Source organism: Lates calcarifer, linkage group LG19 (genome assembly GCF_001640805.2).
Source record: "Lates calcarifer isolate ASB-BC8 linkage group LG19, TLL_Latcal_v3, whole genome shotgun sequence".
Classification (NCBI taxonomy): domain Eukaryota; kingdom Metazoa; phylum Chordata; class Actinopteri; family Centropomidae; genus Lates; species Lates calcarifer.
Window position 1 is genome coordinate 17,889,497 of NC_066851.1, and position 19,053 is coordinate 17,908,549.

At 41.3% G+C, this 19,053-nt stretch overlaps 2 protein-coding genes across 4 annotated transcripts in view; both read right to left on the minus strand.

Moving 5' to 3' along the window:
* The window catches only part of sptb (spectrin, beta, erythrocytic), a 33,612-nt gene extending 32,896 nt beyond the window's left edge, over nt 1-716 (minus strand). Inside the window, 1 exon segment of the mRNA XM_018663407.2 lies at nt 26-716. Within this exon segment, the coding sequence (XP_018518923.1) occupies nt 26-581 (556 nt within the window). The 5' untranslated portion in view covers nt 582-716.
* LOC108874955 (stAR-related lipid transfer protein 9) overlaps nt 1-19,053 on the minus strand; it is a 344,739-nt gene that overhangs the window by 322,740 nt on the left and 2,946 nt on the right. The window contains exons 2-12 of one of the 3 annotated variants that reach the window (XM_018663560.2): nt 18,802-19,005; nt 18,477-18,660; nt 18,044-18,190; nt 17,755-17,854; nt 17,378-17,544; nt 17,126-17,190; nt 16,687-16,889; nt 15,598-15,677; nt 15,017-15,175; nt 13,877-14,008; nt 11,446-11,879 (exon numbers count right to left, since the gene is read on the minus strand). In XM_018663560.2, coding sequence (XP_018519076.1) covers nt 13,907-14,008; nt 15,017-15,175; nt 15,598-15,677; nt 16,687-16,889; nt 17,126-17,190; nt 17,378-17,544; nt 17,755-17,854; nt 18,044-18,190; nt 18,477-18,660; nt 18,802-19,005 — 1,411 coding nt within the window. In that variant the 3' untranslated portion in view covers nt 11,446-11,879; nt 13,877-13,906. Of the gene's footprint in view, nt 1-11,445; nt 14,009-15,016; nt 15,176-15,597; nt 15,678-16,686; nt 16,890-17,125; nt 17,191-17,377; nt 17,545-17,754; nt 17,855-18,043; nt 18,191-18,476; nt 18,661-18,801; nt 19,006-19,053 lie in introns of those variants that run through there. The other 2 variants (XR_007815205.1, XM_018663559.2) reach the window with 2 other exon arrangements.

Here is a 19,053-nt window from a genome sequence, read left to right on the forward strand (position 1 = left end):
AGCTCTGCCATCAGGACCCCTGTACCTTGCAACTGCCTGAAGCGTCCCTCCAGGATGGAGTTGAAACAGATGTTGGAGGTGCTGTAACTCAGCCAGCGCGCCCGCTTCATACTCTTGGCCGAGGAGGAAGAGGAGGAGGAGGAGATGATGGGGGCGGGGGGAGGGTGAGGGTGAGAGGGCCGTTGACGTCTGGGGGTGCAAGAGGAGGACGAGGAGGAGGATGAGGAGAAGGGGGAAAGTCCCGCGGGCGCCACAGAGAGCGGGACATGCAGGAGGGTGCCGTTCCTCTGTGGGTGGTGCTCAGGCTCCTGCTGCTGCTTGCTGCTGCTTCCCCTTGCCGTCTTCTTGCTCTGGGCCCTGTGGACCGGCGGGGTGCTCCTGCTCCTGCTGCTGCTCATGCCAACCCGCACAGGGGCCTCTTTCTCTGCCGGGGCATAGGGCCGGCTGGCAGCCTCCTTGGTGCCTCCGCCACCGCTCCGGATGGCTGTGCTCTCCCTGCTGCTGGCCTTCAGGCTGATCTTGACCTCTCTGAGCCGGGGTTGGCTTATAGGGGCAGCACGCAGCAGGCACGGGCTGCTCATCTTGACCCCCCCCAAACAACAACAACACGCAGCCTGGAGCTGGCAGAGGAGCCTTGGCACTCCACGTCTCTCCTCTTCTCTGTCTCTTTGGCTCTCTGTCCTCCTTTCCAGATCCCTCTCGTGCTCACTCCTCCTCCCTCCCTCCCTCCCTCCTTCTTATTCCTCTTTCTTTCTCACTCTCTCCTCACTGCTGCCGTAATGATGCTGTGCCTCCACTCTCTGGCGGCACGAGGGCTCATGCAGCCTTCAGTTCGGTTCAGAGTGGTTTCTCTAGCCCCGTCCATGCATACAATATGTTCCAATACGTCCATGTGCTCCCACGACTCCCTCCCTCTACCCAGCACTCCCACTCAGTCGTGACATCACTTATTTTTAAAGCATACCACTGGCACAGCTGTGATTTCCTGTGCCAATAGTCCAACATAAAACTATCTATCTCAAAGGAATGTGTTATTCCTTAAGCGTATATAAGGAGCAGTGTAAATAGCTGGATATTCAATACATTCTGTATGTGCTTTGAAGGCATGCTGGGTGCATTTTTCTGAGTTCACAAGCTGTAAATCAGCAGCGGGTGTCATTCAGAGCGTCTCTCATCTCCTGCTTCTCATCTCTCTTCACTTTCCTCCCTCCTTCTCCCACTCTCTCACTCTCTCTCTCTCTCTCTCTCTCTCTCTGACAGGAAACACTGATTGCATTACAGAAACATCAGTGCAGCAGCACTCTAACACAATATCACCAACACCCACACAGAAGTCTACATCACTTAAAGAGACAGAAAGAGACGGTAAGAAAAGTGATGAGAGCACTGTCCGATAGGCAGTCTGAGCATGATTTAAATATTTCAGCCACCCAAATGAAGAGCTGGATACTGAACCATAATACATTTTTGCTACTGACTGAAGCATTGAGCACTGGAAGCTGGCACTGAATGTTCACATCAGACATTTCTTAATTTTTAGTCATTATATCTGTATATTTATTATACATTTCTTCAGCAACAGCCCTGTGATCGACTGGCGATCTGTCCTGGGTGTACCCCACCTCCTGCACAATGTCAGCTGGGACTGGTTCCAGACCCCCACAACCCCCACAAGGATAAGTAGCATAGATAATGGATGGAAGGATTTTTTCGGCAAACAGCCATTCAGTGTCATTGCATTTGTTCATTGCCTCTGTATTTAAGTCAGAGACAGAGAAGGAATTTATCATTTATACCAGATGATTGTGCATATATTTAGCAGGAAAAGACTCTGAGGAGAACTACTTCCTCTTAAACAAACACATGCAAGAAAATTATCCTTTAAGTTAACAAACTGAACTGAAAGTTATTGATGGTACTTGGAAGTTGAGTGAGCTACAGCAGGGTACTAATCAGCTGGTAGCCAAACAACTGAATTGTAAAGCATGAATGAAGCAGCTAATCCCAATCACCTACTGCAGGTAACATTGTGTCGAACTAAAATTGTGTACCAACACAGAAGGGGTTCACAGGAGAAAATGCATACACACAATAGACACTAGAGTAAAACACTATATCACTCATCTGTACATGCTTTGTATTTCTGAAAGAGTAGCTGCTCAAAGCACATTCACTGCCTCCAGGTTGTGTCAGCAACAGAATTCTGGGACCTTTATAATTAAACATGTTGTAATTATTCATTTTCTATTAACAAATGCATCAACTCACTATGTGTACTGTGAAAGTAGCTGCTCATAGAGAATTATCTCTCAACTCCCTTCAGCTCTACAAAGCTGTTCAGCATCTTTTAACTCTTTCTTTTGGTGATACACCCACAACCCACCTTTCTCTGCTCACTCTCACTGCTGTCATCAGTGTTGTTTACAGAAGCAGCAGATATTTTCAGTGAAATAAAGGCTCTAAAACCCACACATAGTTAGTGACCACCTGGTGGATGCAGTAGAGCATTTAGCAGCAGAGTCAAAATATTCCACATATTTCCCTTTAGAGTTGGTGGAGACCAACAACAGAGCTTAAATGAGGGAGAATACTGAACTTACAATTATCATGTGGATGTAAACACAACCCCAAATTAATGAATAAGGCTGCTCTGTGCCTGCTGGATGAATAAATGAGTAACTGTTTGCTAACATATTTGCCAGTGTGGGGACATTTTGTTAAATTAAAAAAAGGGGTTTGCAGAAAAACATCTTTATATTTCAAAAAGTTTTGTCATTAAAGGTACTGTTTTGGTGTTAGTATCAAAACTCTTTCTTTCTTTCTTTCTTTATTAGGATCCCCATTAGCACCGGCATAAGGCCTTCACTATTCTTCCTGTGGTCTGTCTCACATACAAACAAACATTATACATAGGCATCATATCTGCACTACACTTGAAGGAGTACCCAGCAATACCCAGAAGTCCCCTCTCCACAGAGAGGGTTTGTGTTTAACCACCTTGTGACTGACCTCTCTTGTGCCTCCAGCTTTACAGACATGAAAACCGTGTGACCCTCAACTCCCCTTTTTTTGTTACGCTTCCTTCCATCACAGAAACATTGCTATTTTAAAACCCCCAGCAGCCGGCCCACAGGTGGGTCACAGCTTACCAGCTTAGCCAGAAATGCCAGAGATCTGTGCTATGGGAGGCAGACGGGAAGGGCAGCTGTCCAGATCGGTCAGACGGTGGACATTCTGGGAATGTGCAAGTGATCCTGGTTACTTGCAGAGGGTGCGGAGCAGTATCAGGACTCAGCTGCTGGGAGTGTGTTACACCACGAGAAACATGCACACACACACACACACGCACACACACACCTGCAGAGCTCTAGCTGGGAGTTTTGAAGCAAAATCAGAGATTACCTGGGGTGTGATTTTGTAACATTTTTGACAAAATTTGAGTGAAGGTCAGTGTGTTATTTAAACCTATTCATCCCTGCCAAAGTTAAAGAGACGCCCATTATAGCACATCCTTTCTGCCCTTCCCACGCTCTTAAAAAGACACTGTCATCTCAAAAATCTACCACACAAATGCCTCAGAGAGGATAGGACACAGCCTGTTTACTATGCAGGCACTCACCTGCAAGGGCCTTGATGCGTGAGCGCTCAAACAGCCTGGCAGAGCTGTTGTCATTGTCTAGTTCCTCATCAGAGAGGTCAAAGCGGGTGTTGATGTGGCTGTACTGCTGCGTGATCTCCGCATTGTCAAAGTCTGTGGTGGAAGTCATGGCGGCAGCCAGTGTGGCAAGCAGGTGAGGGGACGGCAGCCGGCGTCCTCAGGTGCTCTGGGTGAGGAGGGAGATGAGCGGAGGGGAAGAAACGGCAGGACAGAGCTCGAACACTGGAGGTAGTCTGGAACACAGGCGAAGGACATACAGCAGAGGTGTCATTATGATTGATTATGATAATTAACTGTGGTTCAGCACGTACAACACTGAAACTGAGACAACTTAAATAATAAAACTCTCAGAAATCAATTTGAAAAAGCAGAGGACAAAGAGGTTTAAAGTCCCCCTCCACTCGAAAAGTATTTTGTTTATTGTTATGTCACCTGGATGTTTGACTGTGCAGAATGATGTATGTGCAGAGTTTGACACTAGAAGGCTGTTCTCACATTCATCTGCTGAAGGAGGAAAGTTTATCTGCACTCAATTTAAATCTGAGTTCAAGATGTGCATGAATTTTTGAACGACAGAGAGGGGTTAGGTCTAATTTTACAGCATTTCAACAAGGTAACTGGTAACTGAGTATTTACAGCATGAGTCTTAAACATGTCTGGAGCTGGTTTTTAAGCATAAAAATATAAATATACAGATGTGACAGAGTAGACAGATGTAGGCCAAAATACTGAGACAAAAAACTGAGGAATCTGACTGATGGAACTTTTAGAAAACAATAAATGACATAATCTAAACCTTAAGGCTGCTTTTTCGCAGAAGGTGTGCTCCAAATGGCAGCAAGAGCTTTTTAACTTACAATCTATCCTACAAATCGCAATAGCACAGTGGCTTTGACGTTTACTAACCCTTGTGGTCTGTGATTCTGTATTACAAAGGATACTACAGTGTGGGGGTGCAACAATATTTCATTCATTTCAGTTGTTTTAGTCATTTTCAAGCAAAAATCCCTGAAATTAGAAAGTTCCAGCTAAACAGTTGTGAGAATTTGCTGAGAGTTTGGACTGTTGGTTGCAAAAAAGCATGACACTGGATGACATTACCTCAAGAACATTGTAATGGACATTTGTAACTGATGTTTGACAGATACAGAATTAATCTAGGAAATGAAAAGCTGCTTAATCAATAAAAAATAGTGGTTAGTTGCAGCCATATTGTAGGGACAGAACAGGACAATGATGCTGACTGGAAAGTCCAGTCCTTTCTTTGAAGGGAGCATTATCTCACTGCTGTTTTGTTTTTATTTGAGTGTTAAGTTTCAATTTATCAGTCCCAGTGGGGAGGAGATGCATCTATACCTGGCACCAGAATTTAATCTTGGCAATTCGGGCACATCTATGTGATCTCAAATGTGGCACAGGTATATTTTTAAACAGAAATCTCACCTATCCCAGCTTTCAAACAGGCCCCACAGGCTCCTGTGCCCCTCATAATCTCCATTTTGTGTGTGTCACTTTGCTCAACTGTCACCCTGCAGTGTGTCTGTGTATTCTTTGCGTGGAATGGCGGGTTGAAGGGTAACTGCTCTGATAGCTCTATCTGGGTGCAGCATAGCTCTCTTATCGTGTCACACAGGGGGAGGGCAACCCCTCTGTACTGCAGAACATGACGTAGCCGCCTTCTTTTGAATGATGCAGCTCATGTAGTTTGAACTGCGAGTGTATGAGTGTTTGCACATTACTAGTTACTTTAAATGCTAGTATTTTAAATACTTCTACTCTACTACATTTTAGAGGGAATAATCATACTTTTAATCCACTACATTTGTTTTGCTGTAGTCACTAGTTAATTTGGATAGTTTTATATATACCAGTGCGTCATATTTTAAAAGATAATCACATGGTTTGCATATACAGTCCTGAGCTCAAAGTACGTGAGGGGCTATAACAGCAGAAGATCATCATTGGGTTCCACTCTCGTCAGCCAAAAACAAAAATCTGAGGGTGCAGTGGGCAAAGGCTCACCAAAACTGGACAGTTGAAGACTGGAAAACCATAGCCTGGTCTGATGAATCTGCTGAGGCACATAGATGGCAGGGTCAGACTTTGGCATCACCATAATGAATCTATGGACACAAACAGTCCAAGCTGGTAGTGGCAGTGTAATGGGGCAAGGAAAGTTTTCTTGGAACTTTGGACCCCTTAATACCAATCAATCATGGTTTGATTGCCACAGGCTGTGTGTTGTTGTTGACCATGTGCATCCCTTTACAGCCACAATTTACCATCTACTAATGGCTAGCCGGTCAGTGCCAATGAGTTCTTCAGTGGCCTCCCCAGTCACCAGAACTGAATCCAGTTTGAGATGTGGTAGAACAGAAGCTCAGCATCATGAATGTGCAGCTGACAAATCTGCAGATATTATGTGATGCAGTCGTGTGACAATGGACCAGAATCTCAAAGGAATGTTTCCAACATCTTGTGGAATCCACGCTACAGAGAACTGAGGCTGCTCTACCCAGCGTTAGTGTGGTGTTCCTAATAAAGTGCTTGCTGAATGTATGGTTAAAGTACCAGAAGTAAAACTACTCATAATGGAGAATGGTCCATTTCAGAATAATGTATACAATACTTTAATGTTGGAGCTGGTAAAGGTTACTTTCCATCACTCCTAAATTCAGGACATGAATTCACAATGTGACCACAGTGGATGTTTGTCCAGTGCATTCAGAGAAGAGGCCCTCAGTGATGCACAATGATGGCATCCTACAGGTTTCCCTCCTCCTCCTTCTCAGTATCAGTCCTCTGCAGACTGCCGTTATCAGCACGGTGACGCTCCACCCACCAATGGGGATCCCCTTATCACCCCACACACAACCTGGACAGAACAACTGCACAACACACTCATACTGCACAAACCCTCCTTACAAATTGCACAAACCTGTATTCACGAACTGTCAGCTGTCTACAAAACCTATAAGGCTCTAATCGTGTCTTGAGGACTGTCTGTTCGACTCGGCTGCCAAACACAAACCACAGCAAATTAAGTGTGTGAGCTGAGGTGTATACTCAGTGATACTGTAGTAGGCTCAGTTAGAGCTGTATAAAGACAAGCTGGCCTCCTGCTTATAGACAGTCCTGTGACAGGAAGGTCAAAAGTTCACTGCCTGCCACGGCAACTGTGTGTCTGTCAATAGCAAAGTATCCTCGTGTCCTTGAGCAAGTGGCAGAACTCTTGCAAACCTGCTCACTCACAGTAGGTCACCCTGTCAGCTGTGAGTCCCTGCAATGTAAAATAAGCATCTAAAAACTCCAAATGAGATGCTGCCACTGACATAAAGTGCTGACCGAGGGTACCAGGGGGCTGAAGCAGTCCCTGTACACAATGGTAGCTGCAAGGTGTTTGAGAATATTAGACTTTTGGCTGAAAATGAATCATTATACTGTAGGTGAATGCTTGGTGCAGATGTCATTACTGACATCTACACGATTTCTATTATAGCTGCTACTAACAACTTCTTTCATTAATAGCTGATGTTTCAATTATTTTCACGATTAGTCCACTAATCAATTAGTCTTTCAACTGTCAAATCGTGGAAAACAAGACCAAGAGTCTAGCAGCTCTAGGAGGTTGCTAAATGCTAACGTCAACATGCTAACATGCTCACAATGACAAAATGCAATTCACTAATTAGCACTAAATACAAACCACAGCTGAGGCAGATGGGAATATTGTTGGTTTTTTCAAGTCTGACTGCTAATGAAGCTAAAAAGATGAGGAAAAAAATGACATTTGCAAGTTCCTGTAGCCAAAGTCTTTAAAACTGAGTGTTCTATTCAAAACCCAAAGGTTTGCCATTTGAAATTATAGATGAAATTTGTTGCAGGTAATTTTTCTGACAATCAACTATTTGATTGATTGTCAGCTTTAGTGTTTCAGCACTAGTTTAGATGTCTGAGTTTGACATAAATAATGTAACTACATTATAAGTCATATTATTAGTGTTGCCATTGTGATAAACTGGGCATAATTTGATATAGATAACATATTCTCAAGCTGTTATTGCCATGACTGATAAGACTAATGACATAATGCTTTGGCAACACTTATTACTTCACCTGCTGTAGATAAAGGTCCTCAGCACATGATCCAATAAATATAACATTTTTATAGCTGCACATTGTGAACTGATGAGTAAGACCTGCTGGATAATATCTCAAAAGTTGTAAAATGTCAGGATGGATGATAAAAATAATAAAAATGCCAGCTGGGATTTCTCCAGATACCCAAGTGTTGCTTGACCTTAAGTGAGGGGAAAAAAAACATATTACATTTCTTTTTGCTGGAAATTATAATGATGCCACATGAGCTGTGATTTCTGTGGATGCAGCTCTGCACATAATTGCCTTTTGTAGCACTCAGAGGAATGCTTAAAAGGTGTGAATGAGATTTTTACTGTTAACATTTGCTGAGTTGAAATTCTCTACAGTCAACAACACAATGCCTGGTTTATGATGTGTGAAAAAAAACTTAGTTGATGACTGTTCCTGCTTGTGATTTTAAATGACTGCACCCATTTCCCCCCTTTGTTGTTACAGCAAAATGACATCATAAATAAATATGTACAATGTAAACTCCAAATCAGCATCTGAGATGAATAAAAGCCCTGGCAACCATGCTCCCAGCTGTAAGTAAACTCCATGCTGATGCCTGTAGTGCACTCTGAGCAGCATAACACATTAGTTGGCTAACAGCGAGCACATTATTCTGAGTGGCATGGAGTCAGATGGAGAGGATGAAATAAGAGATGGGTGTGGTCAAGATGTGTGACCTACAGTATGTGTGAAACTGTAGCAGCAACTGGACTGAGGAAGAGGAAGGCCTGTGGTCCAGCAGAGAGTAAATGTGAGACATAAACACAAGAGATCAATATGGAAGGAGAGGAGGAGGGGGCCTGGCTGCTATATTAAAGTCTGCAGCTTTAACTTTCCGCTCAAACTGGCAAAATCGACAACTATTATTCATGAATTTTAAGAGGCTATAAGGAAACGCATGGTGAAACATTAATGTAAAAACACTCAGCATAGCATAATCCATACTGCTGTACATTGATAATGTAAACAAGCTGTGAAGAAAACTTCCTTTGTCGTGGTCAATATTGTTTTGACTGCAACAATACAGAGCCTCGTCTTGTGAGAGGTTATAAAGAATTGATAGTAAACTGTTCCTGGAGTGTGTTTACACAAAGATCCCTGCTCGTCCAGACACAGCAACACACTCACACTTGTCCTTTTAAGGGGAATAAAAGGGGTAACTTCTGTTTTGAGCAGGGAACTTTTCATTTCTGTCTCATTCAAAAGCCAAATGGAATATGGAATATGCAAAGAGAGAAAAAGAGAAAGTACGAAGTAGTGTAAGATAGTTTCATTTAGATTAACATCAGTGGTGGAACGTAACTAAATACAATTACTCAAGTACGGTACCTAAGAACAAATTTGAGGTACTTACTACTACTATAGGGTATTTTACTCTACTTATATTTCACAGGGAAACAAACACATTTCCCTCTGAAATATAAACACATATAAAAGTTTTACTTTTTACTTCATATTTACTTTACATTTTACAGCTTTACTCTCTAGCAACTTTACAGATGAATATTTTCCATTCAAAACATATGATGAGCTGATAAATTATGATGTATTTTCACATATTAAATCATCCCAAAAGTACCTAAAATGCTTAGAAGAGGACCCCTCCTCCGCCAGTTAGAAATATTAAATAATACTAATACACGTCAAGGCATCAGTAATAACAACTGCAACTTCTGAAAAGCGCACGTCCACGCGCAAACAAGCACGTCATAGTGCGCAATTTCTCCAACGCGCGTCCCTGCGGCCTACTTACAGTGAAAGATAACAAACTGATAACGCAGGAATTTACAAAAGTGTCGATTAAAACAAACGGTGGCTAATTTTTAATATGAGAACAGTCATTTTTATAATTGCTCTACCGCTTTTAAGTCGACGTCATTAATATGGCAGCCTGGTTCAACAGGTGGTTTGGAGGAAACTTGTAACTCAACTACAAACAACGGCAAACAATAGTAGTCTAAATGGAATGAGCACCATTCAGTGACCAGTGACAGCAGCTATTTGGCCAAAGATCAATAATTTCATTTAACAATGGCGCATTAGCTCTTCAAGCCTTCAATTTACACTTACTTGCTTCTGGATGTTGTCCTGTCCTAAAGTGTTTATCTTGAGTCTTCTCCCTGCCAATAAACCAATTATAATCCCATTGAAGCAGCGCTGTCCTGGTCAGAGCGGACGGGGGTCTCCACGGCGCGAGGAGGGCACGGTCCTGCACGGGGGGCGAGGGAAAGGGGCTGAAGACGCCGAGCGATCCACGGTCATTCCCGAAAGCCAGCGACTGACCCACCCTGCCGGGTTAAAAATAAAGTGGGCGCATCCAGTACATGATCTGTGCGCGCAGGGGACGGACATTCCTGACAAGAGCTGGTGACTCTAAATGGCAGAGACACTTCAGATCTCTTGTGCCCCCCCCCCATCTCCAACTCCTCTCCGCTCTGCTCCACCCCACCCCACCCCGGCCGGGCTCTAATCGCACACACACAACACAACCACCTACACACCCACAGAGACCCTTTCAGAAATGTCAACTCCAGTGCTGGCCTGTGTGTGTCACTTACTGTACATGCAGGGCGGAGAGAAGAGGTCTGGACATGGGGAGAGGTCCACACGTTACAGAGGATGTCCATCATTTACTGTCAGAGAGAAAACACCTGTCAGATAATGTATACTATACTACACTGTAACACTTTAACTCCCCTACTTATCATTAATAAGCATAAACAGTGTGCATACAGTTTATAACACTGTAATGTAGTTCTCGGAAAACATATTTAATATTACAACAGTGTTTTACTATATTGCTATTCATTATGTGTTTATACACCAGCTGCTGCTTAGACTGCTCACAGGAGAAATCACTGTTGTTGACAAAGACAATGTAACTTGCGTTTTTCTGAGGGGTTTTGTTTGAACAGGTGTCAGTAACTCTGAAAAAGACAAAACAGAGCAGCTTACCTTCACTGGTGTCATTAAAATAACACTTGTCTCAAAGACATTCTTCTGTCAAACACAAATTGGATTAGAGAGGCATGAAATTATATCACTGCATTTCATGTTTTAAAATAATAAGCACTATAGTGCAACAGTTAAATGTCTGTAATTTCAGCTTGAATATATAATTTGTACATTTTCAAAATAGACTGTTTTAAAAGTTATACAAAGTAGAACAATGGATTTACATTCTCTTTTAAGTCTAAACCAAATGAAACAAAATGTTGCACATAGGGTAGACCACTCAGAACTAGGGCTGGGTATCATCTGACATTTTTCCATAATAGTGCGGACACAGTAACCAATTTTCAGCGCTAAAACCAAAAAGACACTTACATCAAGGTGTATTAAAATGTTAATCTACGTTATTCAGTTTTTTGCCAACCATTTGCAGCTGCACAAGAATTTTACCTGAAATTGAAAATGTATTACTTAAAAAAATTCATAAATGGTCTATCAAAGAGCAAGTAAACTATAGTCGTCCATCCAATTTGATACTGAGGTTTGATACCCAGCCTAGCAAGACATGTAATACAACACTGCCTACTGCAAATGATCAAAGATTCTGATCAGCTGTTGATACCTTGTCACAAGTTGTGTAACAAACAGGCGATAAAGCAAATCCAAGAATGGGAAAACAACAATTCACTTAAAAATATGTATTGTATTCATTAAAAAATGGCCAAACACACCAGCCAGATAACATCTTTTTAGCGACAGGAAGCAGGGTGTTTATAATAAAATACATTTACAACACATTGTCAAAACATAAATAACAATGCTTTTTTTTACACAATAAATGAGCACTTGGAAATATATAGATAAACATACAAAAAGAAATCAGTACAAAAGTTGTCTTTGCGTTCCTTCACTCTGTGTCTTCAGTATTTTTGTCTCTTTCTCTTTGGTTCCCCTGGGAACGTCTTTAGTCACAAACTGAGCGCTGCAGCTGCAGAGCCAAAACACTCCTGAACCTTCGAACTACTGTAAATAATATGGCTTCATATCTGGATACAGCTGACCCAAGCCTTGACTGGGAGCAGTTCTGCCTTTGATCAGCTTCTGCATAGTTTAAACACTGTACAAACAAAAAACGAAATCACTTTTTTAATACGTAACATTAATAAATGCATAAACAGTTTTGTGCAAGCAGCTGTAAACACAGCACCACGCTTTGCTAATAAAAGACAACTATAAAACACATTCAACAGCAATTTCAAAACAAAAGGCAGGATGATCAAAATAAATACAACAGACTTCAGAAACAAGTGAGAACAAAAAGCCCTCAGCTTATGCAGATTTGGGGTACCATAAATTACTAATTTAAAAAAAGGGAGGTCAGAGGTCTGGGTCAGCTACAGACACCTAGCTGCATCATCCCTGGAGCTGGTGGGTGACTTCAGTATCTTGTTCAAGGACACTTAAGCAGGTCAGACGTTTGCCAATATCTGGGCTTCAACCAGTGTCCCTTGGTTGAACAGTGATTTGCCTACTTGTCTCTTTGACTTGTTAAATCCAAAAGGTATTCAACTTTCCAACTCATCCTCTTACTGTTTTGATATAAAACCATGTTTAGATTAACTTTTCTGCAGACAGAGGGAGCTGCTAAGTGGTTAAAATTCGCAGTGCTCATACAGATTAACAAATTCTGTTCATTACAAATGATTGAGGACTAAATATATAATTCTTCCCATTCCCCACCTTACTGTACTATCTAATACTTTGGGCTATGGACTGCACAAAAATTATTGGGGTAGTGAAGGGGGCTGAAAGTTATATTTCACTTAATCATGTTTTCTTTGAAGCTTTTGACTTAGAAAAAAATGCAGCAACCTCCCTACAACAAATATTTGTCAAAGCTAACAGTTTAAAATGGGTACAACTTGTTTAATCGCGTACCCGAATTTAAACCTTCATATCCTAATGGAACACCTAATGTGTGCCACCAGTGTGCATATAAATAATAAAACATTGAAACAAAACTGTTCACTTATAAGAACCATAGTTCATAATGGAAGGCTAAAATAAAATATTAATTTAGGACGAGAAAAATGAAAAACCCTCCACTGCTCCACAAGACTACCCTACCTACAGTCAAAATTAAATTTACTATACCCTGCCTCTTTTTTGACCCCCTCTCTTCCCTCATCATTTTTGTACAGTCCCTTACGTATATTTACCTTTCCCCATTTTTAATGAAAAACTGCTGAAGGACATTTGAAATTAATTTTCTTCAGAATCAAGGTCATGGAGTGGTTAAAATATGCTTTGCCAGGGGGAATAAGTATATGCATGTATGGTAACAAATCAAGGCTGAACAATATTCGCAAATATTTCTGTGATATGTTTTGATGTAGTTCAATCTGTCAGGACAAATCAGGTGTTACTTTTTTTCATTAAAAAAAGAAATTCAACTAATACTTTCCCCAGTAAATGTGTCACAATGTTCTGGAAAATTTCTCTGACATGTCCATGTAACTACAAATATGTCTGCATCTCTAGAAGGAAAGAAGTACACAACTGGGAAACAGTTGCTTAGTAAATATACATCACAGCATCCCAATTATCTGTTGACCAACTCTCAAACTTCAGCTTTAATGTTCTCTCTTGCTATGATGACTTCAACATATTTGGCTGTCCATGTTACAGTGTAGTAGGCATCAAGAGACTCTGTGTTGCTAACAGACATTAAGGAAGCTAAATGGCCGGTACTGATCAGGTTATAACAGAATCATCAAGCTATTTCATCAAATTAATGAAACAGTGAGTCTGTCTAAACCTAAAAACTAAATGTGCCACACCAAATATTTCTTTAGACGTCTAATCAATCTTTGGTAAAATGGGATGATGATTGTTAAAAGCATTCATGAACAAATATAAAAATACAGTTTCAATATCTTTTTAAAAAAAAAAACCTTCATACAAAAAAGCTGCTTCAACTTTGTAACTGGGAATCAATATATAACAATGTAACAGTGCTCTTGAAATAGAAAAAGTCAAGTAAATAAATTTCAGGTGCAAATTCAAAAGACAGACTAACTCCACACTGGAGAGAGTGTCAGTCTAAGTGCTCACTGCTAATGTGTCTTCATGTGTCCGGTGGATTTACGAAGCAAGGAAAACGTCCAGATCAGCGATAACAGCTGCCTGTCTCCTGGCAACAGCGTTCAAGAGTCGGAGAGGAAAAGATGGAGTTCCTAGGTCAACCTTGAGGAGATGAGAAAGGCTAAGTGACAAAATAATACAGCAAAGACAAGCATCATTCACATAGAGCGTCAGCTGCCAGTACCAGTTTGTATGTATGAATCTGGTTTGAAGGCAAACGTAAATAAATCTCACTTGTGAGACTGCGTGACAAGATGGTGTTGTATGTAAAGGATTTCAGTTTTTGCATGCTTGTGACAAAAAAATATGTCCAGGCATATGTCCAGATCCTATAAAATATGTGACATGATGAAAATACATTCATGTCATTAAAATATAGCTAAAACTTTTACTCATCAACAAAATTCATCCAGTTTTAATAGATGTAAATGACATCAAATCACCCTAACACCCATTCACAGCTGTTTATTTGCTTATTAGTTTATTTTATCGGATCCCCATTAGGTTCTGCCTTAGCAGTTGCTAATCTAACTGGGGTTCAGGCTGCTCCAACTCAATAAACTTCAACTCTGGATTAAAAAACAGAAAGTGAAATCTGCATTACATTACATTACATACAAGTCAGTTTCACTAAAATCAAGCAGCCTGCCAATGGTGAACCAGAAAGTGGTACTTCTGCAGAGCAGCAGACCAAAGTCGGTGTCAGACAGCTGCCTGCAATGTGCTGGCTGGGCACTCCAATCTTGCAATTTATTTTAAATGAATGTCTAAACTGATTACAGTGCAAGAAATCATGGATTTATAATTAAACTGCTAGGTAATGCCAGCTCGGTTTAAATCCTTCACAGCACTTTGACATTTTTATTGTGGAGGTCAGACAGAAGTGGTTCATCAGTGTTTGTTCCTCCAAAAGCCTCAGTCAAAAGCATTTCATATTTTCTGAGACTGAATAATTTTCATACAGATGAACTTTATCCATCGGAGGGGGCTTCTGCTGTGCATGATCAAAACATCTGTGATTCTGGCCGGCAGTTAAAATTTTGTTGGTGTCACTAGAGAGCACAACACACATATCAGCTGGCCGATTAGTTTATAACAACCATATCTCACCTGCAGCAGGTAGACGACCCTGGTGACTTCTTTTCCACTACGTCTAATTGGTTGAAGGAGCCAGCAACTGGGCATCATCTCCCCTCGGATGGCATCCACACTAGGACGGGGCAGAGACTCCTCAAACACTGACTGCATTGCCAGTACACACAGGCCACCCTGAGGCAGAGAGAGAGAGAAAAAAATTCATCAATAAAACAGGCAGCACAGCCTTTTGATCAGCCAAGAAGCAACTGTACACTGACATCCAACTGATAACCAACAGCTGACATGATTTCTGCAACACCCACTGCCTCTGGGTCAGTGTTATTTACGCTCGGGGTTGTTTCTGTGAGCATGAGTTGTACCTAAATAGCATGTTCTACATTTTGTGGGTGAAAAACTTCAAGCAACGCTGTCTGCAATTAATTAGTCTGTATTTCCTGGCCTCGCTGCACACTAATGACAGTAAACTGAATTTTCTCCATCAAACTAAAGCATGATTTTGTGTTTGCAACGCTGCAAATGCTCGCTAGAACTGACACTAGGGTGACTGGCAATAACCATCAGGACCAGCTGGTTGATTTTGCAGCTGTGCTTACCTGTTTGGACTCAGTGCTGATGCAGCAGAAGTCCCGCGGCTGGCTGAGGTGGCAGGTGGACGGATCTGTTAGTATGTAGACTAAACAGAAATACAGAGAGAGAGAATGTGTCAGAGTGGTCAAAATGGTTGACAAAAACCTGGAAATAAAAGGAAATATAAAGGAACTGAGGCGATGGAACAGAACTTAACTGCTTAACAAGGTTGGAAAGCAAACCTCTCATCACTTACAAAGTCAGTGAAAAAGCTAAATTTCATGTATTTATAACACAATGAATTATAATAATAAACTCTACATCTGTGTAGAGACAAACAAACAAAAAAAAAAACACAGAGCAGTGTACATGAAGTAAGAGAGACCCAGTGATGTTGGAAAGGTATTAAATGCAGCATACTGCAGGTGTGAAAATGGAGTTAGTCATGCAATAGAATATATTTGTCAGTGATGAATGAGACTCTGTACTGTACTGTACTATAGATAGGTAATGGCTGCAGATGCATAGTTTTAAGTGAATACATTTGCAGGGTCCATTAATGCCTTGCAAAAATATAAACAGTTTTGCAGCAAAGACAAAAATATAAATATGTTTCTATATTTGTAGTCCTTGCAAAAACACAGATATTTTGCAAGGTAAACTTTTCCATTACATAAGCTCACCATGCAAATACCCAGGATTCATCTGTATGTCATGAGCTATGCATGTCACTGCCAAGCGGATCCTTTGATGTTTCGTGTGTGCTGTAACTGCCTGCAACTATAACCTGGGATTTCAGAAAATTAACGTGCAACACTAGTGGCGATCAATGAAGGAGTTAAATTTAATAAAATCTTAATTTGTATAGCAACTAGTAATTATATCAGTAAGATAAATGTAGTGCAGAAAAAAGTCCAACAGTTCCCTCTCAAATGTAGTGGAGCAGACGTATAATGTGCCATAAAAACAGAAGTAGTCAAATAAAGTAGAAAAGTACCTCAGTTCTTGAGTTACATACTTTGTTACATTCCAACCACTGGTATTAACTATGATAATTTATGGGGGGGAAAAAAAAAAAAAAAAAAAAAAAAGATATGGACTCAGCAAAAACTCACCCAGCTGAGTGCTGTCATCTAGTGGTCGTGTCCAGACAGAACGAACTGACTGATTATACATGTGGCTCTTGGACAGCTGGCAGATTATGTTCCACAGGCTGTCCAGGGGTCTGTCCAGCTCCCCGGCCCCCAAGAAACCATGGACAGATGGGCTGGAGGAGGGCTTATAGTAAGCCTGGATACCTTGTTCTTCTCCCTGATACCTAAATAAACACAAACTTAATACATTAGCAAACGGAGTGACAAATGTGATTTTGGGGGATGAAGGTAAAGCCTTCACTTTGCAGTTGTGTTTTCTTATCTTAATTAGGTAGTCTAGGAAGTCCTGAATACAGAGATTTAGAGGACTGATGGAGGAATAGTGAGCTAATAGACTCTATGATTGGGGATAATAGAATAAAAATAGATTATATGTTTTAGATGGTATGACTGAGTTCACCTCCAGCCTGCTGTGGAGTTGCCCATCACCAGGTTGCTCAAATCTCCGGCTGAAGCTAGCCGTACCTGTGAGAGAAAAAAAATTAATTAATTAATTAAAAGAATTTTTACTAAACTGGACAAAAATGTCTGAAAGAGAAGATTACAAACAAGAAGAATCATTAAGATGTACTAGTAATCTTTAACACAACAGCTGGATGTTGAATCTTTCACAGGTTTTTTCAGGTTAACTCTGAACTCAGATCAGTATTACCTCAGCCAGAGCTCGCCCAAGGAGAGTTGATGTGATATCCTGATAGGTTGTGGATATAGAGGAGGAGGAGCCAAAGGAGGCGGTGCGCTGACGGGCACAAGTGGGGGGTGATGGAGATGATGTCACCAGGGGCTCAAAGCAGGTGACAGAAGGCTCAAGGCGGACGTCTAATAAGACACATGGATGTTAGCAGGATATTTAAATACAAAGAACATAGAGGGGAACTATGTTATCTGGAACAATATCCTATATTTCTACACTGTATCTACATCTATACTATGTTCCTAAATTTAAAATGATTCCAATGACTCTCCGTATTTGAGCAAACTTGATGAATGTTTTGCCTCTGTTTGGGTTTTGTGAATCACAGTCCTTACCCTGGGCAGACTGCCAGACTCTCTGTGTCTTCACACTTTGAGGACCACATATAGGAGGACGTGTCCTGGCCTTCAGCCCTTCATCCTGAAACCCTGTGGTCTGAAAACAAACAGTAACATTGATGCAACTGGCTTTTGTGCTGTTCTTTCAAAAAGTAAAGGAAAAAAAATACAGAAAAGTAGCTACAGTATAAAAATCAATCAAAAACATTCCTTATCCCCTCTTGGATTTTCAGCTATATCTCAAGTATTTCAAATGTACCATAACATTTATCATTAGTGAACCTACCTGTCCAGTCACAACTGGTCTGTTGCTGTGCTGTAGTTGGACAGTGTTGCCACTGTTGTACCCTGATGTGGGTCCAGAAGAAAGACTCAGGCTTGATCCAGTGCACAAGGTGCTGTTACTGATTCTTGTCCGATGCCTCAGGTCATCCTGCCGGACACACAGACAAAGATACCGGGGAAATTATTTGCAAGTAGTTGTTTAAGTGTGTTTTTTTTTTTTCTTTTATGCAATTCATTTTTCTAAATAAAATACTACTAGATAATAAAAACAGTTTGTTGCACCACTTACTGGGTGCTTTCAACTGATGCAAGCATGGAGAACTACTTCACTGTTCTTTCTGACACTGGTCTGAACTAAAACTTTAGTCTGAAGTATACAATGTTGTGACAGTCGGAAGAAATAATCATGATACTGCAGTGACTCACAAACTGACCTTTACTTCCTGAGACAGAGCCTGCTGCTGAATCCTCCTCTTCTCCTGCTCAGTTCTCTCTCGCAGGCGTTCTCGTGCCTTCGCAATCTCTGTCCTGGCTTCTTCCCGGGCTCGGCCATAGTCACGCAACAACTGCTCAATGTCAGATGGATACTGGCCATCTCCTCTTGGAGGATTTGGTATTCTGTCGTGTAGATAATTGAGGAAAAACTCAGTTAAAAATGTTTTTTTAAATTTAAACTAAATTTAAAAACATTTATGTATCAAACTTAAGGCTCAAGGGGTTACTATGCTTATGTTATTTTTGTAAGAACCAGTGTCTTACCTTGTGCTATCAATCACCTCTTGTCTGAGCTGTTGCAGATAATCTTTACGGCGACTGAGCATAGCAACAGAGACCTTGGAGGATGAAGCAGCCTCTTGAGGAGCAGAGCGAGGATGTTTGCTGGGACTCAGACTGCGAGCTCTCCGGTAAGTCTGGAGCCGCTCCTCCCTCTCCTGCCTCAAACCCTCAATACTCCTGCGGTGTCTGAGGGGAAAGAGTCACAAATAAAAGAAAGACAGTGAGGTCAAAGAG